Source organism: Onychostoma macrolepis, chromosome 02, assembly GCF_012432095.1.
Source record: "Onychostoma macrolepis isolate SWU-2019 chromosome 02, ASM1243209v1, whole genome shotgun sequence".
Classification (NCBI taxonomy): Eukaryota; Metazoa; Chordata; class Actinopteri; order Cypriniformes; family Cyprinidae; genus Onychostoma; species Onychostoma macrolepis.
This window is the reverse complement of record NC_081156.1, coordinates 5,652,232-5,665,515: the sequence shown is the minus strand read 5'-3', so window position 1 is coordinate 5,665,515 and position 13,284 is coordinate 5,652,232. Positions and strand designations below refer to the sequence as shown.

The 13,284-nt window shown below is 37.4% G+C and overlaps 1 protein-coding gene across 3 annotated transcripts; it reads left to right on the top strand.

Annotated features, from left to right (window-relative positions):
- Positions 1–4,118: 4,118 nt before the first annotated feature.
- On the top strand, positions 4,119–8,793 carry pfn2a (profilin 2a). 3 transcript variants are annotated; one of them, XM_058756836.1, is made up of 3 exons: positions 4,119–4,520; positions 5,590–5,782; positions 6,834–7,125. In XM_058756836.1, exons 1-3 carry the CDS (start codon positions 4,392–4,394, stop codon positions 6,929–6,931), a joined length of 420 nt encoding a protein of 139 aa, XP_058612819.1. In that variant the 5' UTR covers positions 4,119–4,391; the 3' UTR covers positions 6,932–7,125. The 3 variants fall into 3 exon arrangements, with proteins under 3 accessions (XP_058612819.1, XP_058612810.1, XP_058612827.1); XM_058756827.1 differs by lacking the exon at positions 6,834–7,125 and adding an exon at positions 7,168–8,793 and having other exon boundaries at positions 4,136–4,520; XM_058756844.1 differs by lacking the exons at positions 4,119–4,520; positions 6,834–7,125 and adding exons at positions 5,053–5,327; positions 7,168–8,793.
- Positions 8,794–13,284: the final 4,491 nt, after the last annotated feature.

Below are 13,284 nucleotides of genomic sequence, written 5' to 3'. Positions count from 1 at the left end.
ACTGAATAAAAATAAAGAAACTTTAGAGTTTTTTTGTTCTTGCCTGAATATATTCATATATGTTTTTTTCCCAGCAGCTATTACTGAAATATAATGATATTTTGGACAGAATTCACAATAAATAAATCTAATTTATTCAAAGAGAGAACATGCAAAACCACCCTTGGAGAAAAGAGGCATTTGTGCATTTTTTCTTATACTTAAAATTAAAAAGTAAAAAACTATATAGTTACTGAGATTAAAATTTTGAAGTGTTGAAGTCCAGTGTTGTTGATAGATTTATTTTATTTTATATTTTATTATTATAGATACATATGTGCAGTGGCACTGTGCAGAATATCAACAATGACCAGTAGGGGGAGTAATTGCATTCTGCACACATAGACTCTTCTGATTTCACTTCATCGCTTAAACATTCTGGAATCATCTGTTGGCTGTATTTTATATTTCTTTTGGGTCCAAAGGATCCTAATGTATAATAATTGCATTTTCTACACGTCACGTGTAATACAGAAATAACGCGCAGTAAATTCACGACCAGTAACCTACTTTGAGGAAAAGCAGGAAGTGGTTTAGTTCAACAGGGAGGAGCCTCCCATCTTGTGGATATTTCAAAGATTTATTGCATATCCAGTTCGTAAAGCTCCGCTTCTATCACATTTTAGAAAATGTGTTTTTTCACAAAGAGTTTAGTAAAATCAGTCATTTTTATGTGCATTATATCCTTATTCTTCAACTACCTTTTTAGTCTTGTGCCCAGAGGTGGGTAGTAACGAGTTACATTTACTTCTTTACATTTACTTGAGTAAATTTTTTGGGTAACTAATACTTTTAGAGTATATTTAAAAATGGGTACTTTTACTCTTACTCAAGTACATTTTTAGTGTAAAAACGGTACTTTTACTTCGTTACTGTGGGCGACGCTCCTCTCGTTACTTTATCTTAATGCAGTACAAGTTAAAAATCCTTCAATTTATTCCAAGCGCGCCGTCTACTTTTTTTTCTGGGCAATGAGCGATGCCCGTTCGCGAATGATTCATTCTTTTGAGTCAATTCTGTTCGAAGGCTTGATCAAACCAGTTGGCAGACCAGTGAATCGGTTCGCGAATCAGTTTGAATGATTCGTTCAGTTCCCTGCCGCGCGCGCTGAGTCGTCTGAAGCGGCTCTCACTCAGAGTTGTAGAAGAGCGTTGAAGACGTGGCTTTGGATCAACAGTCAGTTGAAAGCAAAGGCTATTGTTTGCTAGCTATGAAGACCTTTATTAGATGAACACCGCGTGTGCTGTCGGTTCCACAGGTATAGATTCGATTACAGTACACGATACCACTATGACATTGCCAGTTTGTTGTACATGTACCTTACACATTAAATACAATGTATAATTTATTCATTAAATAAGCAGAGTCACAGAGTATGAAATAAACACCCGATAACCCGCGTTAGTTCCAGGAGGAATGCCTTGCCTGGAGGCAATTAATATTGATATTTTCACAATATTTACGCTTTCAGAAATAAAGGCTACATTTGTTTACATTTTGCAGAACAGACGGAAGAAGTGCATTTGTTTCGTTATGTTCAGATGTTCTGTAGCGGTCATGTGAGGAGTTTTCACTCTTCTCCGTGTCAGAGGTTATATACATATATACATTTATTATACATAATTAATATACTTTAAAATAATTGTATTTAATTCAGTGATGCAAGTCTGAATTTTTATCAGCTGTTACTCCAGTTTTCAGAGTCATATGATCCTTCAGAAATCATTCAAATATATTGATTTATTACCAGTGTTGTTGAAAAAAACAAAAACAAAAAAACAGCATATGCTGGTTAGGTATGTTTTGAAGCTGGGATGCTGGTTTATGCTGATCATGTGCTGGTCTTGAGCTGGTCGGACCATCTTAGGACCAGCACATGACCAGCTAAGGACCAGCTTAAATCAGCTCAAACCAGCATCCCATGCTTCAAAACATACCATGCCAGCATATGCTGTTTTTTTCAACAGGGAACAGTTTTGCTGCTTAATATTTTTTGGAACCTGTGACATTTTGTTCAGGATTCTTTTATGAATAGAAAGCTAAAAAAGAACAGCATTGATAATAAATCAGGCTGATAAAAATTCTGATTTGCATCACTGAAATAAATTACATTAAAAAAAACATTAAAAGTATTTTGAACAGCAGTGTGTGTGTGTGTGTGTGTGTGTATGTATGCATGTATGTATATAAAATTTTATCTAAATATCTATTTATCTAAATAAAAGTATACTATATGCAGTATATGATCCAAAGTAACTAGTAACTAACTACTTGAGTAGTTTTTTTATCCGGTACTTTTTTACTCTTACTCAAGTAACTATTCAGACTATTACTTTTACTTTTACTTGAGTAAATATTTCTTCAAGTACTTTTACTTTTACTTGAGTACAGTTTTTGGGTACTCTACCCACCTCTGCTTGTGCCTAAAAGCAGCTAATCCAAATAATGCAGCACACTTTTTTGTTTTACTACTTTTTATCTTGTTAGTTGTCTGTTGGATTTAGAGGAGTGACACTGTCAGGTGATTACAATAAGTTTCCTTGGCTTTCTCAAAAAAGTCAGTTGAGAGATAACATGACTGTTGGCAATGGGTGTGCCTCCCAAATGATTGGCTTGTAAATATTAATATGTCATGGTTTTCTTATGTCATCGTGAGCTCCATGATCTGTCTTGACATTAATGACAATGGATGCGAGTGGTGAATCACCGCCCTGCTGAGGTGGCTGTAGAAGTTGTATGTCTCTGTGTGAAAAGGAGACAAATCAATAACATTTAACTTTTTAGGTTTTCATTTCATTTGTTAGATGTTAAATGACAGAATTTGTCATCTGAAACAGCACATTCTCTTGATTAATTTGATATATAACATTTACTTAACATTAAAAAAAAGGTATAAAACTAAATAAAATGGAAATATCATAGCTGACCTGATGGGCAGGATTGTTCAACTGCTTTCTCTATGGACTAACAAAGATTTTTTTTTTTAAATATGGAAGTGATTATAGGCTGACATTTGACTCAGTTGTGATTAACACACACACAAACTATCTGTTGTTGTTAAATTTGTTAGCCCATGTTTTATGTATTGTTTAGTAAGCTAGCTGTTTTAAAAGTAAAATGTTTCCTTTTTGGATTAAAATGCTTATAATAAAATGGGCTGGAGTTGGGTGAAGACTGCAGGGCAAAATTATTTTAACATGAGAAAAAAAAACTTTATTAACAAAATGAATTAATATACAAACTAATCTGATATTCATGTTTTCTAGTGTTACACATGGGTTGCACTGTAGTTTCTGTGTTTACAGTTTTGAGCCGCCTCTCATCGCTGGCCCCCTGAAAGCATGATATTTAACATTTGCTTATGAAAACAAATATCGGCAAATGTGAATAAATTTTGACCCATATTTTGGGGTACTAAAACGAAATCCCTTTTTTTTTTAAAGTTCACCGAAAAATGAAATGTTGTCACAAACTTCACCGACTTTATTTCTTCTGTGGAACGTTGAGGAATGTCTCAGTATTTATTTATTTTTTTCCGAGTCCATACAATGGACATCAATCATTCATATAGCATACCAATACTTTGCATTAGATTTTATTTTTATTTGTTCCATTTTCATTTTAGTTTTATTTAAGTTTTAATTATTTACTGGTATATTTTTTCCATTTTCATTAGCCTAGTTTTTCTTTATATGTCTATATATTATTATCAAGTTAAGCTAAATGAAAATGAGAAATGCTGTCTTCATCAAAAAAATATTTTTTTATACATATTTTATTTAAGTTAACATGTATTTCATTTCAAGTAACGAAAATGTATTTAGTAGTTAATTATAATAACCCATGTGAAGTCTGTAACCAAAATTGTTTGGTTACCAACAGTAAATGACCGAATTTTTTATTTTTGGATGAACTATCCCTTTAATTGAGACTTTCCTGAAATAACACCTCACGTGGAAAAATCTAACAAAGTAACAAATTTATGACAAAAATGAGCCAATTTCCACATTTTCTGTTAAAACCAAGCGTTGTTAAAGTAATTACATCTTGATAATGAGATCGAGGCTGGCGCTTTGACATCAGAGGGACTATTTTCGTCCAGCGTCGCAGTGGCGGCGGTGAGTTGTCTGCGCGGAGGGATATAGCACGGGACTACACCCAGGCGCTGTCTCAGTCCGTCGGCTTTCTTTCCTTCCAGAGCTGAGATTTCACACAAGCCAGCGAGCCAGACAGCACAGGAGACGCCAAAACCTTCCATCCGCACAACCATCGCTAGACCTTTAGCACTTGTAGCGTTAAATCCACTCCAGTGGGTGTAGTTCGTCCTATATATCTTTTCAAATCACAGAAAAATGTCTTGGCAAAGCTACGTGGATAACCTGATGGCCGATGGCAGCTGCCAGGATGCCGCCATTGTTGGCTATACGGACGCCAAATACGTTTGGGCATCGTCAGAGGGTGGTACTTTTAGCGGTATAACGGTAAGATTTTGCTCGATTAGCACCCGTTGTGCGGTTAACGCTTCATTTTCATTTAATTCGGGGTGTAATTTGTGTGTTGGGGCGAGCGGATTGATTCGGGTGTTAGCAAGCTAGTCAGCTTTAGCACGCGTGCACGGGGAACCGGTCTCGTGCATAGCGAGAGTTAACCGTTTCAAGCATATATATTACAATAAAAAGAACACTCGTTAGCGTGTTTATCATTAGCAAAGCTGCAACGGTGCAACCGAGCCTCGTATTTTTCCCATAAAAGCGAAAGAACGGAGTGAATGGAAGTGTTTCTGCTGAATGGATCGAGGCCCAGATGAAAGCACAGGGCTGTGGCCACGGCCTCTAGACTTCATTACTCATATCACAATGAACCACATTATGCTTATCTAATGATCCTAGTTAGAGTACAACCGCTGTATAGCCGAACCCGCATAGCAAGTTTTCTTCAGATTTCGACGACTTTCATTGGATGTAAACGGGTCTGGCTCTGATTAAATCAAACATTTCCTTTTGCATTATTCAGCAATATCGATTTCTGCCATATCTACGCGTTGTGCATTGTTTTTTTTATATTTTATTAGTGCTTCAAATGCACAGATCCCCTCGCTAGATTATTAATAAGTCCGGGATTGTTTCAGAGATCGGACTCGGTCTGATCAGTCTTGAGATAAGCTGCAGTCTTAGGCCATGAGAGGAGGAAGTTCAGACAGTGGCGCCTGTGCTTCAAGTTTTTCCCTACAGGAACACAAAGATGGCGTCCTGCCGCCTGTGAATGCTCACTCTTTCCCGCATCTCACTGTTAGTATTAGAACATTTCCAGCTATTTGTGCTGTTACGGTTTTAAAAAGTGGTTCAACCTCAATTGCAATTATTTTGAATACTCCCAGAGTGGGTCAGATTGGTTGCACTCATGCAATGCTAATGCATGCAAATAATCCTTTCAGGTGTTCAACAAAAGTATAATTATTTGCAGCTTGTGTAACCTGCATGACACTAAAGCTTACTTAAAGATGTGAATATTAAAATAAGTGTCTTTTTTTTTTTATGCTTAATTTTTCAGCCTGATGAAATTGATGTCATTATCGGCAAAGACCGAGAGGGCTTCTTCACCAGTGGGCTGACTCTAGGGAAAAAGAAGTGCTCTGTGATCAGAGACAGCCTTCATGTGGAAGGGGACTGGACAATGGACATTAGGACAAAGAGTCATAATGGAGAGCCGACATACAATGTTTCCATAGGCAGAGCTGGCAAAGGTAAACTATACATGTGAAATGTTTCATTTAGCGCACAAATATATTCATATCACTCCCGACAAGCACATTATTAATGTATAGATTCATTTAATTAGGGATCTGAGTCTGCTCAGAACAAGTATTAGTATAGTTTAGCCTGGGGCCACCCTGGGAAGCGTCTAATTCCTTACGATTTTCACATTTGTGTTTCACCAATGAAGTGTTTTTCATAGTTAATTTAGGAAAATGACCCTTAATGCTAAGATGTGCCCACTCATACAGTCTGCCTTTGTGGTCCTCTTTTTGAATATAAGGATAATCAGACGTGGAAGGTATAGTTTTAAGCCAGTGCAATCTTGTCCCCCACTCCTCCTTTCTGAAAAACACCCGTAAGCTGGATTTCAGCGCTGTGCATGTACAAGCTTTTCTTGATCTAACAGTTTTCTTAAACCGCGTGTGAGATTTCCCTTCACCTTATCACCGTTTAATGAATTGGGGTCTGGGCTTTCAATCTTTCGCTTGTGCGGTAAACAACCCATCACACCCTATTATCTATGTGGGATAAATCATCAGGGCTCAAGTCAAGTAGACACTGATTATTTGCACAATCCCAATGGTAAGTTTTAAAGATCTGACACTCATAACCAAAGTTTTATTACGCCCAGCGTGTTTTAGCTCACGCTCAAAAGATGATATAGTGTCTGTGTGGTCCTGTGAAATTCTTGCAGAGATATTGTAGAAAGGTAACTCCGTTTCAAAGGAATTTAGGGTGTGTGGGGCGGGTCGAAGGTCCTTTGGAATGTGGCAGCATCAAATTCCCCTTCCTATTTCCTCTTTCCTGTACACTAAAATATGTCACTACAACTCTCAAGCAGCCAGCTTCAGGCCTCCTTGTCAAATACTCTGAATCACTTTCCTCTACTTGGTTGCTTTTAATGGTGCAACGCATGTGCATGCAAACACTTCTGATTGCAATTGTGATTCTCTTTCTCCTCTGTTTCATGATTGTTCCCTTTTTTTCCCTAACCACCACACTTCTCAACTTTCCCCTTTTCTATTTCTTCTCTTTCAGTCTTGGTTCTTGTAATGGGCAAAGAAGGGGTCCATGGAGGCGGATTGAATAAGAAGGCATACTCGATGGCAAAATACTTGAGGGATTCAGGGTTCTAATGTAATTAAGCTTGTTTAGTTTCACTTGAGGGACAGAAAGAAGAAAGAAGTTTGCTGTTAAGCTTTCTCCTTCAAGCAGTTAATGTCTTGAAAAAATTTAATAGCAATCAAGCGAAGAATGGTGATAATATCCTATAATGTCCCCGTGTCATCGGGGGGAAAGACTTTTTTTTTTTTCTTTTTTTTTTTTCAGTTTTGTTCATTTGTCGTCTTTTTTCTTTCCTTATGTACTCCAGTGTTGGTTATAGTCATGGGAAAGGAAGGTACCCACGGAGGATCGCTCAACAAGAAAGCATTTGGCATGGCTGAGTACCTGAGGAAAGTTGGATACTAAAGCAGCCCCTTCCCATCCATCCACACAGCAGCTCACTTTAATACACCGCACCACACTACCCATCCACCCATCCCTACCCTCATCCTCGCCCCTTTTTGTCAACTTGACAACACTACCAGAAACAGTTAGTAGATGCATCGTTGTCTCTCCAAATCTATCTGTCCATTTTTTTTTTTTTTTATGAAGTTTTCCTTTTGTTTAATGCTCCATGTCCTTTAGTTTTGACATCTTTTTTGTGCCACAGTAAATCAAGCATGTTGGTTTTATGAAGGTTCAATCACAAACACTACTGTACATAATGATAGATGTAAAATGAAGAATTTTTAAAAATTGGACGACCCAGAATTTGTGTAAATTCACAAGTATATAAAGTCACTACATGGTCCAATTTTTTTCCTTAGGCACTGCTAATGAACCAGCTTAAGATAGATTGATGCCTCTCAAGTGCTTTGAGCCCTTGCTGAGCTCTCATGGTCTTCCTTGTATACAGCATGTCCAGGATGGAAAAAGTGCATGCATATCTTTTAGGTCAATATCATTGTTTTCCAGTAACTAACTACACCACCACCTTGTCTCAGCTTTGAGAATGAAGTTAACCAGTCACGTAATACTTTTTATTTTTTATTTTTTTTCCCCTTTCCCTTATCGTTTTTATTTTCTTTGCTCGGTTTGATCTAGAGTTACTTTAGTAAGCACCTCTGCCCCTGCCCTCGTGAACTGCACCACCTTTGCCCCAGCTACTATTATATGCCCTGTACCTTCTTTAGTTTGAGAACCTTATATCAGATGCTTTTGCTGTTGTATTTGGATGTGGTCTTGTAAGTCATTGGTCTAATGTTGGAATTTTTTGAGTGTGGTGGCAGATCAGCATTTACAAGGTTTGGGTTAAGTTGTTCCCCAAGAGCCTTTGCATCCCGGACTCTGTATGGACATTCCATCGCTACAATAGCTCAGGCACTTATATTTGTTGTTTGCCAGCTCCTGTAAAATGTTATTCTTTTTGTTTGTCCTTTTGTTGTTTTCTTTTTCTTTCTTTCTTTTTTTTTAAGACAAAAAGTGCTGCCATCCCAATGTACCTCTGGTTCTGTCCATTTCACTTTGGGTTCTCTAATAGGACCAAGTTTTTGTTGCATCCGGTGGGATTAACAGAATTGCTCCAAACTATTGTTGTGAAGGATGACTGCTAGCTTCATCTGTTGCTGACTTTATAACACTAAATTTTCAACACTTCAAATACAATGTAACACCAAACGCATTTCTATTAAACACTATTACTGGCTTAACAGTTTGAAATTAAGTCAAATATAACTACCTGAGATTTCCTCTCATGAATGTCTTGAATAGATGAAATGGCAGTCTTATTGTTAACACGTCACCTCAAAATTCTTAAACATCTTTGACTTTTAATGTTATTTTGAAGAATGAAACCATTTGGAAGTCATTGCCTTGTAAACTACTTAATTGCGATGTATCAAACTGTCATAGCACGGTACAAATGCTTCATTAAATAGACAAAAAAAAAAAAAAAGATACTGAAGTAAACTGTGTACACTAACTTTTTCTGGGATATGGTGGTATTAGTTGGAAAAAGACCACTAGTCGAAGTCAGTTGTATTGTGGAAACTTGTTAAATAAAGCTGTGTATCCTGTGCCATAATGTAGATCTGATCTGTTGCTACTGTGAGATGGATTTTAACTGCTGCCTTGTGAGAAGTCAATTCTTCAGTGGCACCTTTGGGATATTTGGCATAAATTCAACCTCCAGGGCGTGTGGAAAATGTACAGATTAAAGAGAAGCATCAAATTATGTCCAATTCTCTCCCTTCTTACACTTGACCAGCTGATATTCAACTCAATTTGCGTGGAAGGAAAGAAAAAAAAAACAAATGCCATGATTTAACCACCTTGTTTACAGACAGATCAAATAAACCTATTCCAACCAGAAAATTGTTCACTTGTTTGTATTCAAGCATCTTTCTATCAGTTTGTAGAAAATGAAGTCAAAAGACAGTGTAGGGCATGGTAGGTATCAGAAAATTTGTTTTTCTAAGCAGTTTTGTTTAGTCTGTGAGCTTCTGTACTGATATTAAAAGAATATCTTTGCTTACACTGCTACTAAACCGTATTAATTTTGTAATTGACATGGGTAATCCTGAAGGGGTCGCTATAATCACAAACATTAAGTGTTATACACAACCTCCACTCTCAGAAATAAAGGTACAAAAGCTGTCACTGGGGCGGTACCTTTTCAAAAGGTACATGTTTGTACCTAAAGGGTCCATTTTGGTACCTTAAAGGTACATATTTGAACCTAATAGGTACAAAAGTGTACCTTTTGAAAAGATGTGTGTGTGTGTGTCTATTTTATTTTTCAGCAGGACATTCAACTTGAAAAATGAAGGCAAAATTATATAAAAATGACATTTGCATATTGTTCTAAATACAGTCTCATTGTTAAGCAATGTTTTTGGCATGAGTATACATTTTATCTGTAAAATATACAATGTTTTGGTGTCAGCCCTCTTACCCTCATCAAAAAAAAACCTTGTACGGTAATGGTGCATTCAAGTGACATCCTTATAGGAGGTTACATCATCTCTCCAGGATTCCTACACTTAAACACTAGCATATTTCTCTCTCACTCCTCTGTAATATTCTATTTTTGATGATTTATGAGACTTGACCGTGGGGGAGCATCATGCTAAGTCAATACTGTTACCAGTTTTAACATGTAAATTTAAACAGTTAGTACATTTAATATAATCAATATCCACAACAAGTAACATCCTTTCAAAGTGTACAACATGTGCTTTTGTGAACTTGACTATTAGCTAGCAATTAGCTAATAAGCTTGAAATTGTCAAACTTGTTATTCTCAGCCCTGTTACTTTTCAGAATAACTGGTTTTGAAATGAAGGTAACAGGGGTGACGTAGATTAGGTGTCACCCTGTTTTTAAAAATTGTCTGTGTAAAATGCAAACATTTTAAAGATCGCGCTGTGTATTATTGAGCCTGTATCATTTAGTGTGGTTGGCATAAATGTGACTGTTACATTTTTAGTTGGTGTTGTTACTATTGGTGTTGTTAATGAATGGGATGGGATGATCAGTCTCAATAAAACTTTTTCCCCTAACAAATTGTCAATAATGCATGCATGTTAGAGAGCAGCAAGGTGACTGCAGACTCTCACCCCAGTCTGCAATGCTCAAGAAAGTGAAAACAAATTTCAGCATCAAGATCTTTGTCTGGTTTTAGATGAAAGACCAAGATCTGATCATCTTCCTTGCCTAATGATTGAACCAGATCAGTATATTTGAAGTTCTGTGAGGGGACACAGACAAACGGATGGACACATTATCTAATTACAATACCATTAAAACATTAGCCCCCGGTTTCACAGACGAGGCTTAAGGCTAGTCCCAGACTAAAATAAATGCATGTTTGAGCTGTCTCAACTGAAAAAGTCTTGCTCTTACATATCTTAAAATATGTCAGTGCCATTGTTCTGTCTCAAGATGCACACCTGTAACGTTTTCTACTAAAGTATTTTTATAAAAGCTGCTCAAATACCTTAATTTAACTAAGGCCTAGTCCTGGCTTAAGCTAAGCCCCGTCTGTGAAACCAGGCCTAGATCTCTTAGAAATGTAATGTGCTAAATCAACAATGAAAAATGCACTGTTTACTATTGTAATGCAACTATATGCCAAGTAAGTTCAAAACAATATCATGCAATTTACAATATTAAAACTTTACAGTATCATGTAAACAAATATGTGCAGTGTGCTGAAGAATGTGTGTCCTGTTACTCTGGTCAGTCCTGTGACAATCCTGTTGCTGTCATATTTGATACAGCCTTCCAGGTTTTTTCATTGTAACATTAACTATTTTATTTTGGACAAAGCCCTTTTTTACAGAAAAACACAGAATTGTTGACATTTTTGCAGATTTATTAAAAAAGAAAAACTGAAATATCACATGGTCCTAAGTATTCAGACCCTTTGCTCAGTATTTAGTAGAAGCACCCTTTTGATCTAATACAGCCATGAGTCTTTTTGGGAAAGATGCAACAAGTTTTTCACACCTGGATTTGGGGATCCTCTGCCATTCCTCCTTGCAGATCCTCTCCAGTTCTGTCAGGTTGGATGGTAAACGTTGGTGGACAGCCATTTTTAGGTCTCTCCAGAGATGCTCAATTGGGTTTAAGTCAGGGCTCTGGCTGGGCCATTCAAGAACAGTCACGGAGTTGTGAAGCCACTCCGTTATTTTAGCTGTGTGCTTAGGGTCATTGTCTTGTTGGAAGGTAAACCTTCGGCCCAGTCTGAGGTCCTGAGCACTCTGGAGAAGGTTTTCGTCCAGGATATCCCTGTACTTGGTCGCATTCATCTTCCCCTCGATTGCACCCAGTCATCCTGTCCCTGCATCTGAAAAACACCCCCACAGCATGATGCTGCCACCACCATGCTTCACTGTTGGGACTGTATTGGACAGGTGATGAGCAGTGCCTGGTTTTCTCCACACATACCGCTTAGAATTAAGGCCAAAAAGTTCTATCTTGGTCTCATCAGACCAGAGAATCTTATTCGGGTGTCTTTTTTAGCAAACTCCATGCGGGCTTTCATGTGTCTTGCACTGAGGAGAGGCTTCCGTCAGGCCACTCTGCCATAAAGCCCCGACTGGTGGAGGGCTGCAGTGATGGTTGACTTTCTACAACTTTCTCCCATCTCCCGACTGCATCTCTGGAGCTCAGCCACAGTGATCTTTGGGTTCTTTACCTCTCTCACCAAGGCTCTTCTCCCCCGATTGCTCAGTTTGGCCAGACGGCCAGCTCTAGGAAGGGTTCTGGTCGTCCCAAACGTCTTCCATTTAAGGATTATGGAGGCCACTGTGGAACCTTAAGTGCAGCAGAAATTTTTTTGTAACCTTGGCCAGATCTGTGCCTTGCCACAATTCTGTCTCTGAGCTCTTCAGGCAGTTCCTCGTGATTCTTATTTGCTCTGACATGCACTGTGAGCTGTAAGGTCTTATATAGACAGGTGTGTGGCTTTCCGAATCAAGTCCAATCAGTATAATCAAACACAGCTGGACTCAAATGAAGGTGTAGAACCATCTCAAGGATGATCAGAAGAAATGGACAGCACCTGAGTTAAATATATGAGTGTCACAGCAAAGGGTCTGAATACTTAGGACCATGTGATATTTCAGTTTTTCTTTTTTAATAAATCTGCAAAAATGTCAACAATTCTGTGTTTTTCTGTCAATATGGGGTGCTGTGTGTACATTAATGAGGGAAAAAAAATGAACTTAAAAGATTTTAGCAAATGGCTGCAATTTAACAAAGAGTGAAAAATGTAAGGGGGTCTGAATACTTTCCGTACCCACTGTATATAGGGTAGAGGGTAGACAGTGCTGAAATGAAGTGATTTTTCACATATTTCTTTTGCTTGTGTACTAAAATGTCATGAATTGATAATAGCCATAAATAGTTTATATTTTCCATCATTAGCTCATAAACATGAGGTGCATTTTTGTCTCAACTGTACCCATATGGTGTACAGTTGAAACAGTAGTATGGTACAGTTGAGACACCCATTCTTAATGCTCTAAAGCTGGCTAACCATTTATTGCAAATGTAATCAATTACAAAATTACAGTTAAAAATAATTATAGTTTAAAAATAAATTTATTCGCTTTTTTAATTCAGATTCAGTTAAACAGAATAGGAACAAATATTTAACACTAGAAAATATGTGGCAAACAGTACAAATGTAAACATAACAGTAAAAATAACAATATACATATATATTCTATAACCCTACCCCTAAACCTACGCATCACTCTAAACTTTCTGCATTTTTACATTTTCAATGTATCATTTCAAACATGGGAACCTAAAAAATATCCCCATAAGGTGAATTTACTGGTATTACTGTACTTGTGGGGACATTTGGTAATACCAGTACACAAACACACACAGCCTCTGTATGCATTTTATTTTCTATGATTGAACTGTTACAGTA